Source organism: Barbatula barbatula (genome assembly GCF_947034865.1).
Source record: "Barbatula barbatula genome assembly, chromosome: 5".
Classification (NCBI taxonomy): domain Eukaryota; kingdom Metazoa; phylum Chordata; class Actinopteri; order Cypriniformes; family Nemacheilidae; genus Barbatula; species Barbatula barbatula.
This window is the reverse complement of record NC_136769.1, coordinates 15,289,528-15,307,096: the sequence shown is the minus strand read 5'-3', so window position 1 is coordinate 15,307,096 and position 17,569 is coordinate 15,289,528. Positions and strand designations below refer to the sequence as shown.

Genomic DNA, 17,569 nt, shown 5'->3' with positions numbered 1-17,569 from the left:
GTTTATATAAATATTTGGTTTATGGTTAGACAAACGGTGAAGAAAAAATTCAGAATTTAAAGGAAAGTAGCCAGTTTGACAGAAAAACAAACATGTGTGCATGCGAGTAAAGACCAAAGCTCTTTTGGCATATGCCCATAGCAGATAGATGAGAAGAACTCTCTTCATCTCAGAACAACACTGCAGCTTTTGAAGTCTGTCTCTTTGCCTCTTTTCCCTTCCACCTGACACTTTAGATATTATAGATGAAAGACAGGTCATTAGGACCGGATGATGGGTGATGAGGTAAAGGAGAGGAAGGAAAAGTCAACATCATCTATTTGGAGAGCCTCTGCTTTATCCTCTCATGAAACAACCTATTTCTGACACACATCTGCTTTTGTATTTTTGTACTTTACTGTGTTTCTTGTTAAAAGAATATGAAGGTAAAGTTGTTTTTTGCAGTGATTATTTTATTTGCCCGACTAAACAATTGAGGTTAAAAATGACTGTTTACTCCATTTTTGCTATGGCTCAATACGTAAGCAAGCTGGCTTTAATTAAAGTTTGAAACGGCAAAATATTTGCCTTGCAAAATGTAATATCTTTACAGATTGAGGCTGTGGATAGGAGACTTGTGATCAACCAAAACCTGCCAGCGTTTACACAGCTACAAAGTGAAAAACAACACATGCTGAGCAGAATGCATAAATATCCTGCTTTGATCAGGAACTGAGAGGAGAGCAAGGGCATGAAGGACAGAGAGACACAGAGAGATTTGTTCCTGGGTGCTTCAAACCCCTTCTCAATTTCATTTGCAAGACCATCTATATATTACAATATACTATATAGCAGAGAGACAACCTTCAATACACACATATGCACACATGCAATTTAATGCTCTTATGGGGACATTTCGGAAGGCAATAGTCCAAACACACAAACACAAGTTTGTTTTGGTATCTTAATGGGGACTTGCTCTAGACTTTATGTGCTTTTATACTGAGGTTGTATTGTATACTTAAGATATGTTCTATCCACGTGCAACCCACTCTTAAACCTAACCTGAATTTTTACAACTTTTCAAATAATCGTCATATATCACTATCTGGTCTCTAAGTTACTGTCCCCACAAGGACAAAGAAGCTCCACCCAAAGACACATTTCAAACAGAAGCAAGGGCTCGAAACATGAACATCTCAGATGATGATGAAACACAGAAAATGAATTAACAAAAGTGCACATAAAAGAAACATGGAACAAATATGAACGAGGCCGCGGTCTGATGAGCTGGAACATCCGAGTTCTCAGAAGCAATTGCCTCAACTCAGAGAAAGAGAAAAATCCAGACGGCCCGGAAATGCGGAGAGAATTAAACCATCATCGTGAAAGACAAGGTCAACAAGGAGACAACAAAAAACACAGAATTCACTTTTGTCACAAGAAGAGATAATGAATGTACGAATCTGTATGACGTTTAGTCAGCATGAGGGTTCCAATTCAGAAAAATGGCACAAACCGGATGAAACCAGATAGGAGGTGATGTGAAATAAGGGAGGGCAGTGAAATAATGGGAAGGGATATTACATATTGTATTCAACAAACAAGCAAATCAGTGGCCTGTGCACTGAATAGTGCTGCGCTTCACCGTCACATTTAAAAAAATCCCACAAAATTTCAACAACACAGAAATCACAGCACAAAGACTCTTGCTCTACATAACACACTGTGCCTTCTTTCAAAGTGAATAAGTTCTTCATCACTCTAAATTCATAAAAGCCACCACAAAGACAGAATGACGGATTGGCTGCACATTTATTCAGTGAAGCTCAGAGATCTGTCTTTGAATTTGAAAAAGATTATGGCAAGTTTATCATATGCTCTCGCTCTGCCTCAGACGTGTCATCTTCCTCGCACTTTGCGCCAAGGTTTTTCAAGACGACATATTACATATGCATATGCATACGCACACTTGCTCTTTGCTTCCTCCATTTCCAATTTCTCCATCTCTTTTCCCATGGCCCTCCAAAAAAGTTAAACTCCGCTTAGCTCGGAACTCAGACTCGGCAGAAGGTATCAACAACGCAGCAAGAGATCTGCTGCCTTTATAAGCAACTCTAGCCAACATCCTCAAGGGACCAGGAAATAAAATGACCTGGTAATATTAATGATACGCCTACACGCTTTTTATTTGGTTTTAAAATATGCATCAACCAACAATTACAGCTATGACCAGTGCCTTGTGTTTTTATTGCCTCATGCATCAAAAGAGTAAGTGGTGGCCTTTTCTTACAAGACATCTATCATATTTCAGAATCTAAAAATAGATCTAAATAGAGCAAAAACACACAAAAAACTTTAGATGTTTTACTGTGAATTCACTATGTTAAGTTAAGGTATGGTATACACACACACACAAGTTGTTTATAACTCTTATATACCACAAAGCTGTTCCAACGGGGGTCCAGAAGAACTCCCTGTTTCTGTTTTTGTTTTGCACAAATGTATGAACAGAATACAAACAGAACACTTATAACCGAATCACTTTGTTAAACAAAAATCTTCAATATTTAAGGTGCTGTGTGTCATCTCTTTGGAGAATCTTTTGACAGAAATGCAATATAACATGCATAACTGTGTTCAGAGGTGTATGAAGACCTTACAGAATGAAGTGTCATGTTTTTATTCCCATATAATGGGCTATTTCTATCTACATACACCATGGATCCCCTTGCATGGAAAATCCTGATGCTTTGCCTAACAACTATAAAAAAAGAAATATAACGTAATGAACTGTGAGACCTTTCGTGAATGAATCTAATTTGTCCGGCATTTAAATGCAATTTAAATATAAGTTCTACATCCTGTCTGCACTGTAAGAGAGCGCAGCACGACAAAACTAGATTGCTCTCATTAACAGCCCTTGAATGTAAGCAGCTTCACTCTAGAATACGGGAACAGCCAGTTTCGTCAAATCACATTACAATCATCTCTATCTTGCCGCAAAGACAGTTCATTATAATGGAAGCATTATCATTTGGCATGTTGCGGTGAAAATACGAAAACTCTCAAAAACACGTCTGGATCATGATGGCAGGCTTCTGATAACCTGGAGGGCCAGTCTTTGAGTGTCCTAGTTTTAATGGCTGACCAAGCGCCCAATTTCTCACACGTAATGGTAGTTCATGTCTTAGTAAACGTCATCAATCAGATTTACAGATTAAAGGAAATTTTGAAGCCCGGCAGATGTGATTATTGTCCATATCCTTCTGGGGTGTTTGAAGGTAAGAAACTTCATCTAAATGATTTATCAGCCTCTGAGCTGTAGTAATGCAGGTATTCTGTCCACAGTTTAAAAAGACACCCTTCAAAAACAGCAGATGAAATATACAGTCTTCATGCCCTACCTCCTTTCATTTTCTCATTGTTTATTTTTCTTGAAACAAATTTGAATTCAACCTCAGCTAAACTTGTAACCTTTCAAATGCTAATGAATCGTTCACAAAGAATCCTCAATGTTATCCTAAATGCTTTCATCTCTGTTGAACCGTCTCGTATGCTACAAGGAAAGGTGTGTTTTACCTGGTTATCAAAACATTATTAAAAAAGTGATTTTTTTTGTACCGCTATTCAGAACAGTGTAGCTGCATCAGGAAAATCAAACAGAATGCAAGAAATCCTGTTTGAGAACCCATCCCATGGGATTTGTCTACAGTACTGCAGGATCGCAGATATTCTTCCAGGTGTGTAAGTCTTACAAATATTCACTGTTCCCTGGGGATGATGTCACACCGAAAGCATTGAGTAAACCTGCCCTAATCAGACACCTGTAAGACTGCATGTCAGTATAAATGAGGAGGAATGTTTAACAAGGAAAGCTAAACTGTACATACGGTATTGTAATTAGGTACGACTGTGTAAGTGTATGGATTTGGCTATGTGATGTCAACAGAAAATATCTCCAGCCAAAATGCACACAAGGGAGGTTAATTATACTAACCTGTGTCTGTTTTTGTGTGTTTGTGTGTGTGTGTGTGTGTGTGTGTGTGTGTGTGTGTGTGTGTACCTGTTTCCCCCCACACAGGTAAGTATTCATCTTGCTGGATGTCTAACATGATCTCCAGGCCATTGCCTGTGCCTCCTTTCATTGTGGTCCTCAAAGTCTTGCCTTCTTCTGCAGCATTAAACATGTAACACTTCCCGTAGCGTGTAAACACCTATAAAGAGAAAAAGACCATGTTAATTTGATTTATTAAATGATATATGTTACTGGTTGTGACCTGTTCAAGGACACAATGATATTACAATATGACAATACATATGAAGCTTAGATTGAGTTAAAACACTTACATTAATTATTCATTACAAAATGTGTATCATTGGAGCTTACGTTTTTGAGGTGGAACTACTTTTTTTATAATGCTTTACATAATGCTTTTCAGGGTTCATGTATTTACTGTAAATGAAAACAATTCTGTACATTCACATACACAAACGTTGTGCATATCTAAAGCATATCACATAACATAGCATATTGAAAATACCCCACAATATTCTTTCAGCTATAATCAACGTATATCAGGAAAGAAAGCTTTGAGACTAAAGGAACAGGGTGAGAACGGTGGAATGTCATCATCTTTATGACACGTCGTCTGGCTCACCCTGTGACTGTCCGCATTAAAGAAAACTCTCTATTTTGCCGTGGGTCTCTCACCCAGATAACATCTGATTCCAGGATTCAACGTGTCTTTCGGACACTCTTTAGAGCGCATCCTCATCACAGCCCTCGGGGAAAGAGAGACGGAACGACCCCAGCACACAGGGTTCAGATGAAATGGAGGAGAAAAGGCGGAAGCCTGGGTGCGTTTATATTCATTTTCCAGTGAAGGTTCTTTTACACAGCGGACTGAACAGAGACAAAACCAACCATTTGAAGGTAATGGAGCAAAAAGGACCACCTTTTTTTAAAGAGCACAACTTTATTCCCTTCATTGATTTATTTCTCGCTGCTTTTAGCGGCATTTCTAATATGTGCTTAAAGTAGAAAGTGAGATGATATATGTAATTAAGAGAGAGGGCAGCTTGTTTTGATGATGGACAATAAAGAAAAGAAGTGAATCGGAGGCTTTGAGCGCCCTCATTTTGCTGAAGATGATAATTATGATTAAGAGTGAATCAACGCCCTCATTCTCTCATTTCTGTTTCGCTCACGCCCTAAAAAAATCTGAAAGATGGATCGGGAATCTTTAAAAGCCTCTTCAATGCACAGAGAACTCAACTTTCTAGGCTTAAAAAAAGTGTCACAGATCTTCAGTCAGAAATGAAGTATGCAGAAATGTGCCCACCTGTGATTTAACATTTGATTTAAGCACAGAGACATAGGAGCGTGACTGATGCATGAATGATTGAGAAGGTGGCTCCTTACAGTATGCGTGTACACACACATACTCAAGATAGATCACCAGTGCCTGAGTGTTCAGACCGCATCCCAAAAATCTGCATGAATATTCACATATTCTCATTCTTCATGCCTCAACTATGGTTGATAAGAAACACCGTTTAAAAGCGAGAGAGGTAGAGCAAGTCAGGAAAGTCACAACAGAATAGTGCCCATTTACTGAAATGAGTGATAGCTCATATCCTTTTCCTTCTCTCTTTCAAATTCAATTTCATTTTAATTGACAGGACAAACAGCAGAGACGATTTTCCGAGTGGGATGGCTTACATCTTATTAAACAGGGATAACACAAAACGCTAAAAGCGGTCCTTTTTCATAAAATCAAAGACATGTTTTGGACCCGGCCCATTCATTTGGCTATTTAATCTCACAGTTTTTGGATCAATATACACACACAATCTAATGTAAACAATTATAAAACGTCATCTGCTAGAAACTTCACAGAAAATTGGGACGCACGCCACGCAAATAAATATCTCTCTTTAAAACTTATCAATAAAGCTGTTGTTTGAAACAAAGACGGAGCTGCCATCACCACTAACTGTCTGGCGTGTTGACTTGCATTGTAAACATGCCAATAGTCATTTACTATTATTTACCAAGGATTCTCTTTAGAGCTGATAAGAAAACAGCGAAACATTTGTGATGGCTTGAGACCAAACGTTTTTGCAGCGCCAAAATAAATTAAAACTCGAAATTAACTCACTTATTATTTTTATTTCCTTTAACAGCACAAAATAACGTACCATTAGTCCTGAGGTTCTGTGAATTTATGTGAGAACGACCTCTGTGACCGTGAGGTTAGTGGGCTACTGTTAAAACACGGGCAAATTATAAAATGCGCAAATTCACTTTAAATTAGTACAAGTACAAGTAGTGTGTGTGTGTGTAAAAGTAAGCTCATTAGCTTTCCAAGCCAGCATAACAAGAGTGTATGTTTCTTTGAATAAAAAAGTCTCATTAAACATTCATAGAAAAGTTTAAATATTCTGGAACAAAATGGCATGACCTGGTTTGACTGATGACCACAGATTGAACGGCTATAGATAGAAGGGAATGAACGATTGAATGACATGATTTCCCTGACAGGTATGTGTCCACAGGGTCAACCATATGAATATTGAAAAAAATTATATATTATGGAAATCATACTGAAGTTATATATGAATACATGAAAGCAGTAGTAACTAAGGGATTTCATGTCCTGACTACCTGATTTACATTAAGTTTATTGCCACTCGCTCGCTTTCTTGATCGCTCGTCCAAGGTTTCCATTAGGAATAAAGACGCAGGAATTAATCGGGTTAATCTGAATATTTATGGGGTCTGTGATTCGAAGCCGTATGGAGAGGTCAGAACTGCAGATTCTGCTCAGTTTGCAGGGAGACGGCCTCTCTTACTCACAGAATATTTAGGCCTGTCTCCATATACACAACCTCAATGGTCCAAATCACGATTTATTGTTTCTAGGCAGATGATGTGCACGGCTCTACATGCAGTTTCAGCCCAATTACTGCATTTGAACTGGGCCTTTTCATGCGATACAGATATTTCACATATAATGTAATCTTTTGTTTTTACAGATTTTTCATGTATTTTTGAAATACGGTATAAAAATGTCAAATGACAGAAAAAGACTGCATATTTACCAGAAAAACATGTCATTTTTATGTGAATTTGACACTGAATATAAACAAATGTTATCGTTTGTTTTATGATTTTTTACAATCAAAGTTTTCACCATACTGATAGCTTAGATGTCAATATTCGATTTAGATACCCGTGTGAGGTTTTCAAGTTATTAAAGCTCTGTCTATTTCTGAAGTAAGTTTGTCCATACAGGTGAGTACCACTTCCAGAATTGTCACATCCATAACAGTCCATATTCCTAACAAATGGGCACATTATCAGTAAAGTAAAGTATCTATTTTGCGGTCTATAAAGAGCCTTACATTCTCCATTTGTTGAGTATTATTACTTCTGGTTTGTGCATTTTAAATCCCAGAAATCCTACAAAGTATGACATTACTAAAAAATCCTGAAACTCTCATAATTCACTCAACTTCATGCTATCCCAGATGACATAACTTTGTATCTTCATTTGAACACTATTGCTATTTTTTTACTATAAATGCTATCTTCTGTTAACATCTTACTATCTATGGGTCACACAATGGTGAAACTCTAAAAAGCATATTCGTTAAAGTGACCCAAATATCTCCAGTAACCAAATAAACGGCTTCTGAAAAGAAACAATGCATTTGTGTTAATGTTAAAAGTCTTTCACAAACCTATCTCTTGTACAATACAATGCCTGTGATGTTCCTCCTTTGTCATGGCAGACAAGGACAGACTCAAATGCGGGGAAAATCAAAATAGTTTATTTCCACAAGAAAAACACTCACAGGATGTTCCTCGGCGGGAGGAAATAAACAGGCAAAAGATCCGCAGCCTCCGAGGCGGAAGAGACAGCGAGTGGGCGGTGTCGTTTTGGATCTGTGGTCAGAGTGGAGTAGCGAGAGCAGTCCTGGACGCCAGCAGAGAACTAGGGGAGAACTAATAGCTTTGAAATGGCTTAGATCTTATTTATGCGACCGTTTTCAACATGTAGCAATAAACAATGAGGTATCACGCAAATCGCAAGTCCAGTACGGTGTACCGCAGGGCTCAGTCCTAGGGCCTATGCTCTTCGCATTATACATGCTACCTCTAGGAGATATAATAAAGAGACACGGAGTAAGCTTTCACTGTTATGCTGATGATACGCAACTTTATATTTCCTTGAAGCCTCATGAAACACAGCAATTCCATCGAATAGTGGAATGCATAGTCGATATAAAAAAGTGGATGAGTAGCAATTTTTTATTACTGAACTCGGACAAAACTGAAGTGTTACTTATCGGACCGAAAACCGCCCTACGTAACAACCAAGAATACTGCTTAACTATTGATGGATCTTCCATAAAACCCTCATCTTCAGCTAAGAATTTTGGCTTTATATTCGATAGTATGAGCATATTAGCCCGGTTCTGTCAACCTTGCACTGGTTACCTATTAAGCATCGCATAAACTTTAAAATCTTGCTTATTACCTATAAAGCCTTGCATGGTTTAGCTCCTCACTACTTGAGAGAACTTCTAACGTATTATAGTCCATCACGTGCACTACGCTCTCAGGTGTCAGGTCAGTTGGTAATACCTAGAATTTCAAAATCAAGTGCAGGCGGCAGATCCTTTTCTTATCTAGCGCCTAAACTTTGGAACAGTCTTCCCTGCACTGTCCAGGAGGCAGACACACTCTGTCAGTTTAAATCTAGACTAAAGACACATCTTTTTAATCTTGCATACACTACATTATCATAATATATATATTTCAAAGATCTAGGCTGCACTAGTTAGATCAACCGGAACCAGGGACACTTCCAATAACAACTGATGCATTTGTTGCATCAAAGAGTGCAGAACAGTACTCTGCTCTCAGCCAGTCTTGTCTCATTGTTCCAAGGTTACCAGAGCGGGCAGGATGCAGTCCAAGGTTACTGGAGCGGGCAGGGCGCAATCCATTCCCAGACCTGACAAATGCTGGACGAAGGACGTGGCGACTTTTTTTTATTTTGCCTTGTTGTGTAAGCACTGTCGAGCTTGTGCAGAGGCAGAAGTTTTTGCCAGAGGGGAACTGGAATCCCCTGGTTAGATCTGGTTTCCCTCTGAGGTTTTTTTCTCCTCCAATGGAGTTTTGGGTTCCTCGCCACCGTTTGCATACTGTTTTGCACTGTTTGCCTGGCCGGGGGGGCTGCTAGAATTTGATAGAATTAACACTGCATATAGGAATTTATTGTGTGTCTGATATTTGACCTGTGTTTTGACTTCCATAACCTTTTATGTTTTACTTATAGTAAATGTTTTCTTGTACAGCTGCTTTGTAACAATGAAAATTGTAAAAAGTGCTAAATAAATAAAGCTGACTTGACTTGACTAGGGGAGAGAGTGGCAGGGCAGCAGAGACTAAAGGTGAGTAACACAATGAGGAGATGCAGGCGAGAAAACTGGGACAAGACTAGGCTAGGCTATGACAGGAACTAAGACTTTGACTAGAAGTTACTATAGCGTTAAATAGGCTAGACGCGCTAGACCTATGGCAGTCTGAGCTGGCAAATAACATGCAACAGTCAGACAAAGGACAAGAGACACAGGAGGATAATAAAGGGAAAAAACGACTGAGTATTAATGGGGAGCCGGTGTGAAACAATTTAGGGGAAAATTAAGCTAAGGGGCAAATGGCCGGCAGGTGCGCAAGTGACAACTAGGTGAATCACCAGTGAGAGGGAAACCCTAACAGGGAAACACAAGGACGGGGCGAGTGACGTAGACACTGAGCACGTGACCTGCCGTCAAACAACCAATCAGGGTTTTTTTAGCAAATGGCGCACTTAGTGTTTATCCAGTTGGAGAAGTTTCAATTGCTCTGCCAGGAGCAAAATGTTTCTATCATTTTTCATCTGAAGGCTTTGAACAGACTTACGATGTCTCTAACGCTTATCAGTCCCTGGCCTGGTGAGTTTTTGCTCCCACGTCACCTGCTACACAGATTATCTTTTTTAGATATGGATGCCACCATTTTCCCATTTCGTTCGCTCTCAGGTTGCCCATCTTTACTCTTTTATTCCTCCCTGTGGAGTGTTTTTAACTCCAATGGTGGCATCTCTGGTCAACCTGTTGCTTTTAGCAAAGTGAGTGGTTTATGTCTATAGGCTTACCACTCAGTTTGATGAAGTTATCTTTGAGGCTCTATAAATGGAGTGGAGAAAAGGAGAGAAGAAGAAAGGGACAGGGGGGAAGATGAGAAATGGAAAAGGAATCGAGTGGAAAGAGAAGGAAGAGAAAAGTAAAGAAAAGAGATGGAAGATGAGGAGACTAAATGTCGAAGTCCACAAGCATTATTTTCTCAGTGTGGACAGTGAGTGTCAGTACCCTCGAGCTAATGGCATAATGCCAGTATCTTTTTGACAGCCTGCCACCCAAACCTGCCCTCCCTCCTGATTTAACACACTCAGTCACAGCATCACCCATTCAACAATGACACAGGAAACGCACAATTTCCAAATTTAACTCGAACCATTAAACATGTTACTAAACATCTGGTGATATTCCAGTGCATGGCAGCCTAGAAACAACCAGCAAGAGTCACTTTAAATGATCATCATGCACAAATTTCCAGCAAGTGGTTTTTCCAAATGATCGAAAAATATTCCACAACTTTCAGGCAACAGGGAAAATTACAGAGAGAAACAACACTTCTTTCTCCCACACAATAAAATACAACCGCTATATAAGCCCGCTTCATGATCAGCGCTGTAATTGAGCAACCTCAATTTCCCCCATTATGACATAAGCAGGATAGACAACACTTATCTCCTCCACAAATTCCCATTCTGTCCCACAGGCTCACTGAAAGACCAAGCAGGAATGATGGGAAAATTTAAATCAGTAGCGTTGAGAACCACTTAAATGCTTTTATCAAACGCTGAGCGGGCTGGAGCATTTCGACCGTTTACATAAGAGTTTTATTGTGATGTGGCCTTGTATTTTTTCCCTAAATCGATTTCCATTAGAGGCCAATTCTACGGCAGATCGTCACAGGAGGGAAAGCAGGGAATGGGTGGTGTGTTTACCGGTAAGCATGTTTAAGAAGATCTCCAAAATGCAAAGGTGAGCACTTTTCTTCATAAAGCATTAACAGTCAGTGTCTGGTGTGAGAAGTTGAATCTTCACACACACACACACACACACACATGTAGAATTGTATATATTCACATGTGCACACACACGGACACACATTCATACATACATACACAGGCACACAGTTACATTTAGGTTTAGTTAAACTTCAACATCTTTTCATCCAATTAACCAAAGAACATTACTGGACGTGCAACATTACACAAATGTAGTGTTTTATCTTCCTTGCCATACATTTTATTGCTGTTATATATGCCTGACTAACACAAATTAAGGGCCTAATGTAAGTATTCCAAACAGATCAAGAAAGCGAGTAATGTTGACAAGAGAAAAACAATTGGTTCACCCTCTAGACTATTTTTTGCTTGTCTTTTTTAATAATAATTTCATACAATGGCCATGTGAAATCATCTGTGGATAATTCACTTACAGTATACTTTCGGCAACTCATTTAACGGCCTTCATTTATTTGCTTATTTGTCTATTTTAAGCAACTCGATTGAGATGGGTTTTTGTTTTATACCAAATTCATCTGCAGCTAACTCTTAGCTGCGATACTTCAAAGACTTCCTCATTAAGATGAATTCATTAAAATATGATAATGCTGTGCTCTGTAAAGCGGTACTGCCTCGACAGAGCCGAGTCCACAATGAGTCAATATGAATTCTAGCGTCAATGGGCATGTTATTATTACAGCCTTCACATAATGGCCGTTAACAAACATGTCAAAGACGTGTCACGAGTTCATATGTTCACATGTTTCATCGTCCGTTGAACATTACAGTAATGGTTCATCTTCCAAGCTCTGTTCTATTCAATGACACAGTAGACAATAGAGTGAATAAGTGAAGTGAATGAAGAAGTAAAGTAAAAAACCTTTTGTTTCTTTTGTTCAATTGGAAACGCATACTGCTACTGTAATAGTGCATACCTTGAATGGACTTACGGGTAAAATATCTGTAAAAATCCATTCGATGTAGAATATAATAAGAATCAACATGCATACAAAATATACTCTGTATATATAAATACACATTTTCTCTCACAGCCTCTTTCTCTTTGAGTGATCCATCGTTCTAACAGCCCCCTCATATACCCATTCTCTACTTGTCTCCATCTCTTCCTCTCTGTCTCCATGTGCAGAACACACTTAATTCGTGACACCACCCCCTAGGGTGTGCTTCTATCCGATCTGTCAGTCATGGGGTCTGGCTGCCGTGGCAACAGGCAATGACCCTGGCATTGGCTCATCAATCACCACACTTAGCCTACAGCATCATTTGTTATCTTGCATACGAACATACTTGTGTCTACTCAAGGGGCCCTATGTTCTGTTCTTAATTTAGAGATAGTGGGAAAGATACACTGCTTGCAATAATGATTATGAACACTCCATTATAGAAACCTTTTAATGTAAGACTGCGAGTCAGACCCCACCGTCCAACATGTACTGCCTGACCTGACGGATGTTCATGTGTCTCAATGGGAGTACATCTCCAGAAGAATAAACACTGAATGAAGGACAAACTACTTATTAACAATCGTGGTTTGGAACTTAAATGAAGCACTGTAGTTCTACAGCTGTCAAAGTTTATCTCTTAGTTTCATTGGTTGATGGAGAAAATCAAACATGATACAAATATAAAGTAATAAATATAGGGCAGACTGGCAGGTACAAGGTACTTCCTGTCCCCAGCGCACACATGGACAGCCAGACTAAAGATAGAGTACATCATAAGAAGCAGACAGAATAGCTCAGGGACAGAGGGATTTAGGCTTGTTGAAGATGGTGCAGACTATCAGCGCTAGAGGAAAAGGACAGAACGAAATAAAATGTTGAGCACAAACACCCACGAGTCAGGCACAGCTGTTTGAAGAGACGCGTCATGCATCTCTGATGAGGGTCACTTTAGGTGAAGCAAACTGACTTGTTAAATCCTCTCTGGCCTTACTTTCCCATTCAAATCTCCTAACTGTCAATTTCTTATTTACTGTTGATATGTATTTCAGACAAAAGCCCCATAAAGCCTGCACAATTCCAGGAGACAAGCACATTGAGATTCACTAGCTTGTACAGAAGTGCTCCTTGTGTATACTGGCACCTCCCGCTACGGAAACCGGTCTTATTTAAACAGGAAGCCCTGTAGCAGATGGTGAAGTCTGCCCAGCGCTTTACCAGATCTGCTTTCCTTTCTGACACTTACAACCTGTTTCAAAAGGACCATGAGCATAAACTCCTACATCTCTAATAGACCTTTTGTCCCCACAGTTTTCTGAAAGAAGGATCTGAAACCCCTGAGGTGGAACCACCTGATACAAAACAGTTTCTTTCCATTAGGATGCTCAGCAGGAGCCTCCATCTACCTGAGATGTGTTTTTACCTTCCTAATGGCCATAATGTAGTGTACTGTGCATTAAGGATTGAAGTAAATGGAGGCTTGGGGCAAAATTGCCACAGGAAGTGTAGATTTTTAAAATGTGGGGAAGTTCCTATAGACCACTTTGCCAAATGTAATACTGGTTCAGAAGCATTTTTTTGGGGTAAAAATGGCAAAACAATCTCATGGCAAAAACATCAACATTTTACGATGTGGCAAATTTTGGCAAAATGTGCATTGTTACAAAGCAGCTTTACAGCAGCTTTACAGGAGAAAATAACAAAAACAGAAAAACACAAAGAAGGTAAAACACAGCACAGTGCATGGTGTTCATAGAACAAGCAAGATTATTCTAGTTAACCATATCTAATAAATGCAGTCTCCGGGTGGTTCATTTAGCATATGTTTCATTAAGTGAATGCTTGGCTGAGAAGATCTTAAAATTTAAGATTTTGAGAGTGTGTCTGACTCTCGAATAGTTTCAGGAAGGCTATTCCAGATTTTAGGTGCTACTTATTAGAAAGCTCTACCTCCTTTGGCGGATTTAGTTATTTTAGGTGTTATCAAAAGTCCTGAGTTTTGAGATCTTAGAGAGCGTGATGGGTTGTAGTGTGATAGAAGCTCTGTTATGTAAGTAGCGGCTAAACAGTTCAAGGCTTAACTTAAAAGAAGTCAATACTATGCTTAATGAGTAGCCAGTGAAGGGTTGATAACATTGGGGTTATGTGATGGTATTTTCTGGACCTGGTAAGAACTCTGGCAGCTGTATTCTGAACTAACTGTAATTAGTTTATTGATGATGCAGGACAACCACTAAATAGCGCATTACAGTCGTCAAGTCTTGAGGTCATAAATGCATGAATAAGCTTCCCTGCGTCAGCAACACATGGAATATTTTGTAATTTGGCAACATTTCTACGGTGGAAGAAGGCTGTTTTTGTGACACTTGAGATGTGAATTCGAAATGACAGATTGCTGTCTAATATAACGCTTAGGTCTTTAACTGTATACTGTATGTTCGAGTAAAAGTGCAGCCTTCAATTTGCAGGTAATACTCCAAAATATTTTTCTTACGGGTCTTTGGTCCGATAAGTAATATTTCTGTTTTATTAGAATTTAAAAGAAGGAAATTACAAATCATCCAATGTTTTATATCTTCGATGCACTCTGCCAATTTGGAAAGCTGGAAGGAATCATCTGGTCTTGATGAGATATATAGCTGGGTATCATCTGCATAGCAATGGAAGCTAATTCCATTTTTTCTAATAATGTTTCCAAGGGGCAGGATTTATATGGAGAAAAGCAAGGGTCCTAAAACCGATCCATCATTTACTTGCGTTAGATTTGATGATTCCTCGTTTAAATTGACAAATGTATGTCTGTCTGATAAGTAAGATCTAAACCATTGTAGTGGCTGTCCCTGAATACCGGTATAATTGTGTAATCGGTCTAAAAGTGAGTTATTCTGTTAATTCTCGCTCGAGATGGTAAACCATTACCATGGGAACGGCTGAGGAGATCAACAATAGGTTTCTCATGACATTCACATCCGAGAGCAAAGATGTTTTCACTGAACTTGATGTTTTTGAAAGCAAAACCAGCGGACTCCACCATGCAGGGCAGCGTGTTTTGGGGGGGATTGGCTGTTACAATCCTCAAGGTTTTTGACCAAAGCTCCTCTACTTTCTGCTCCTGCAGGGCAATTTCACATGCACTTCATGGGTCAGCAGATCAGGCTCTTAGTGCCCTGGCCTGTAGCTGGTGGGTTTATAATCCATCAGGCAATTGCACGGCCAGCATTACAAGCACACAATGTCAAAGAGGGAAAAGATTCAGAAGACTCGAGGCTAGAGCTAAAAACATAAAAGACAGTAAACCGCGACCTGTCCTTTCTCTATCTTAATTTCCACCTGCTTGCACAGAATTATAACTTTTTCTGCAAAGCTATCTGCTTGGTGGTAAATTGAGTGTCAGTCTTATTGGGCTCAAATGTATCAAGTTAAGCCAAATTACTTTAAATAAATATTCAGGCTAATCTCACTCAGATGTATTCAATATGCTAAACGTAATTTATATTTAACCAAAACAAATGTATGAAAATTACAAAGTATAAAAATTTTATTGCCAGAGCCTTTAATAAATTAAATCCAATAGGTTGTTTGCAATCTCATGGTTTTGGTGATGTGCGATGTACCAAGTACCAAGTACCAAGTACCATGTAATTTTCTGCATAGGAATTCACTATCACAAACTCAAAGTTCAACAACCTTAACAACGCCCAGGGAAGCCCAAATTTCTGTTGACCCTTACTTAAGCGTTTCTACCCCACAGAAGTCCTCTAACATTAAACAGCTTAACGTACCGAAACACCGATCATGAAAAACCTAAATAAATACATTTGTTTATCACTGATATCAAACAAAAACATGATAACGTAAAGTTTTATGTTCTCAGTTTGTCACTGCCTTGACTGAGCCACGTTATGTGATTTCTTTATGATGAACTTCCATGAAGAAGCTTAAAGTGAGACTATTCTTATCCCCGGAATAAGTGCTTGTTCTTTGAACAAGAGCTAGTGTTTATTACAAATATGGTTTAATAGAACCATGAATCGCAGTTGTCGTTGTATGTTTCCTTATAGTGGATTTCTATGGAGAAGAAACGCTTAATGCAAGATTTTTCACATTATCCGTTTAATAAAAACTTGTCCGTTGCAAAACACTAAACAACATTTATTTAGATGTTAACAGAGTTGGTTGCGTTGCACATCATAGAAACCAAAGTTAGCAACTGTAAGTTCGTACAGTAGAGAAAACAAGTAGATCTTTGAGCTTTTTTGCGCTATTTTTGCCTTCTGGGTTTAAAATCCTCATCTGGCCAAAGTCAAAGGATGCGATGTACATTGATGACGCAACGGTGTCTCATTATTATTCATAAGACTGTGTTTTCTTTTGTTCCTATCTGACCATTCAGAGAGAGGCGTTCATGGCACATGATAGTAATCTGATGGATAAATCAAGAAAAAGCAGAAAACTTACCAGGAGTTGCAAAAATACATATTCCGATAATTATATATAAAAGTATATTTTATGTATTGACTTGACTTGACTTGACTTCCGACACTGACAAAGGGGGGTTCCTCAGCCAGCGTGCCCGAGTGCCAGTCTCCCATGCCGGAACTTTCGCCTGTTTAAGCCCCCTCATCATGGATGCGAGTAAGGAGGAACAGTAGCAAACTGTGTTTTACTTGGGAAAGCTTTTAGAAATGGAGACAAGTTGACTTTTGTACTTGCTCATGAAGGCAGTCTGTGTCAGGAATGCGGTTCCATGACCTGAGGACTTTCATTTTGTTAAGAATAAATATTCATATTACATTTAGTGGTTTCTGTAAAACCGATGTGGGTTTGAAAGTATGATTTGTGTAATGACCATAGACTGTATAAAACAGGTAATTACTAATATATTTTAAGATGTGGAATCGAATCACTTTCTCTCGTGCCCCGCCCACTCTTCTTCTCACAGCGTTGACACCCATTTTAGTAACATTTTTCAAAACAACAGTGAGGTAGACTGTAACTGAAAAGTTTCTTTACCCTTTAAATGCGGATTTTAGTGTCTGAATATAGTTTGCATGTGACTCTAGATACAAACATCCATAAAAACTAATGAAATCATGTCATACGCTTTCCTGTAGCTCTGTGGTAAGAGCATGGTGTTAACAACGCCAAGTTCGTGGGTTCGATCATAGTGGATTGCACATACTCTGAAAACAAATGTATAGAATAATGAAATGTAAGTCGCTTTGAATTGCAAATATTCAAGATAATTATTTTTCATTTACACTTATAATGACTAAAAGAATGCATTTAAAAACAACACACCATGTCCAGTAGTGCAGAAAAAAGAATTTGCCCTTCAAACCTTCAGTTCAGCACAAGACCAAGAGACCCGAGTACAGTTTACTCCCATGTGCCCACAAGCCCGCACAGATAATCCAACCTACACGATCACACGCA

The 17,569-nt window shown here is 39.0% G+C and overlaps 1 protein-coding gene across 3 annotated transcripts in view; it reads right to left on the bottom strand.

Annotated features, from left to right (window-relative positions):
* asic2 (acid-sensing (proton-gated) ion channel 2) overlaps positions 1 to 17,569 on the bottom strand; it is a 234,287-nt gene that overhangs the window by 21,566 nt on the left and 195,152 nt on the right. For all 3 annotated transcript variants that reach the window (XM_079457208.1, XM_079457207.1, XM_079457206.1), the window contains one exon: positions 4,046 to 4,196. In XM_079457208.1, coding sequence (XP_079313334.1) covers positions 4,046 to 4,196 — 151 coding nt within the window. The remainder of the gene's footprint in view (positions 1 to 4,045; positions 4,197 to 17,569) is intronic.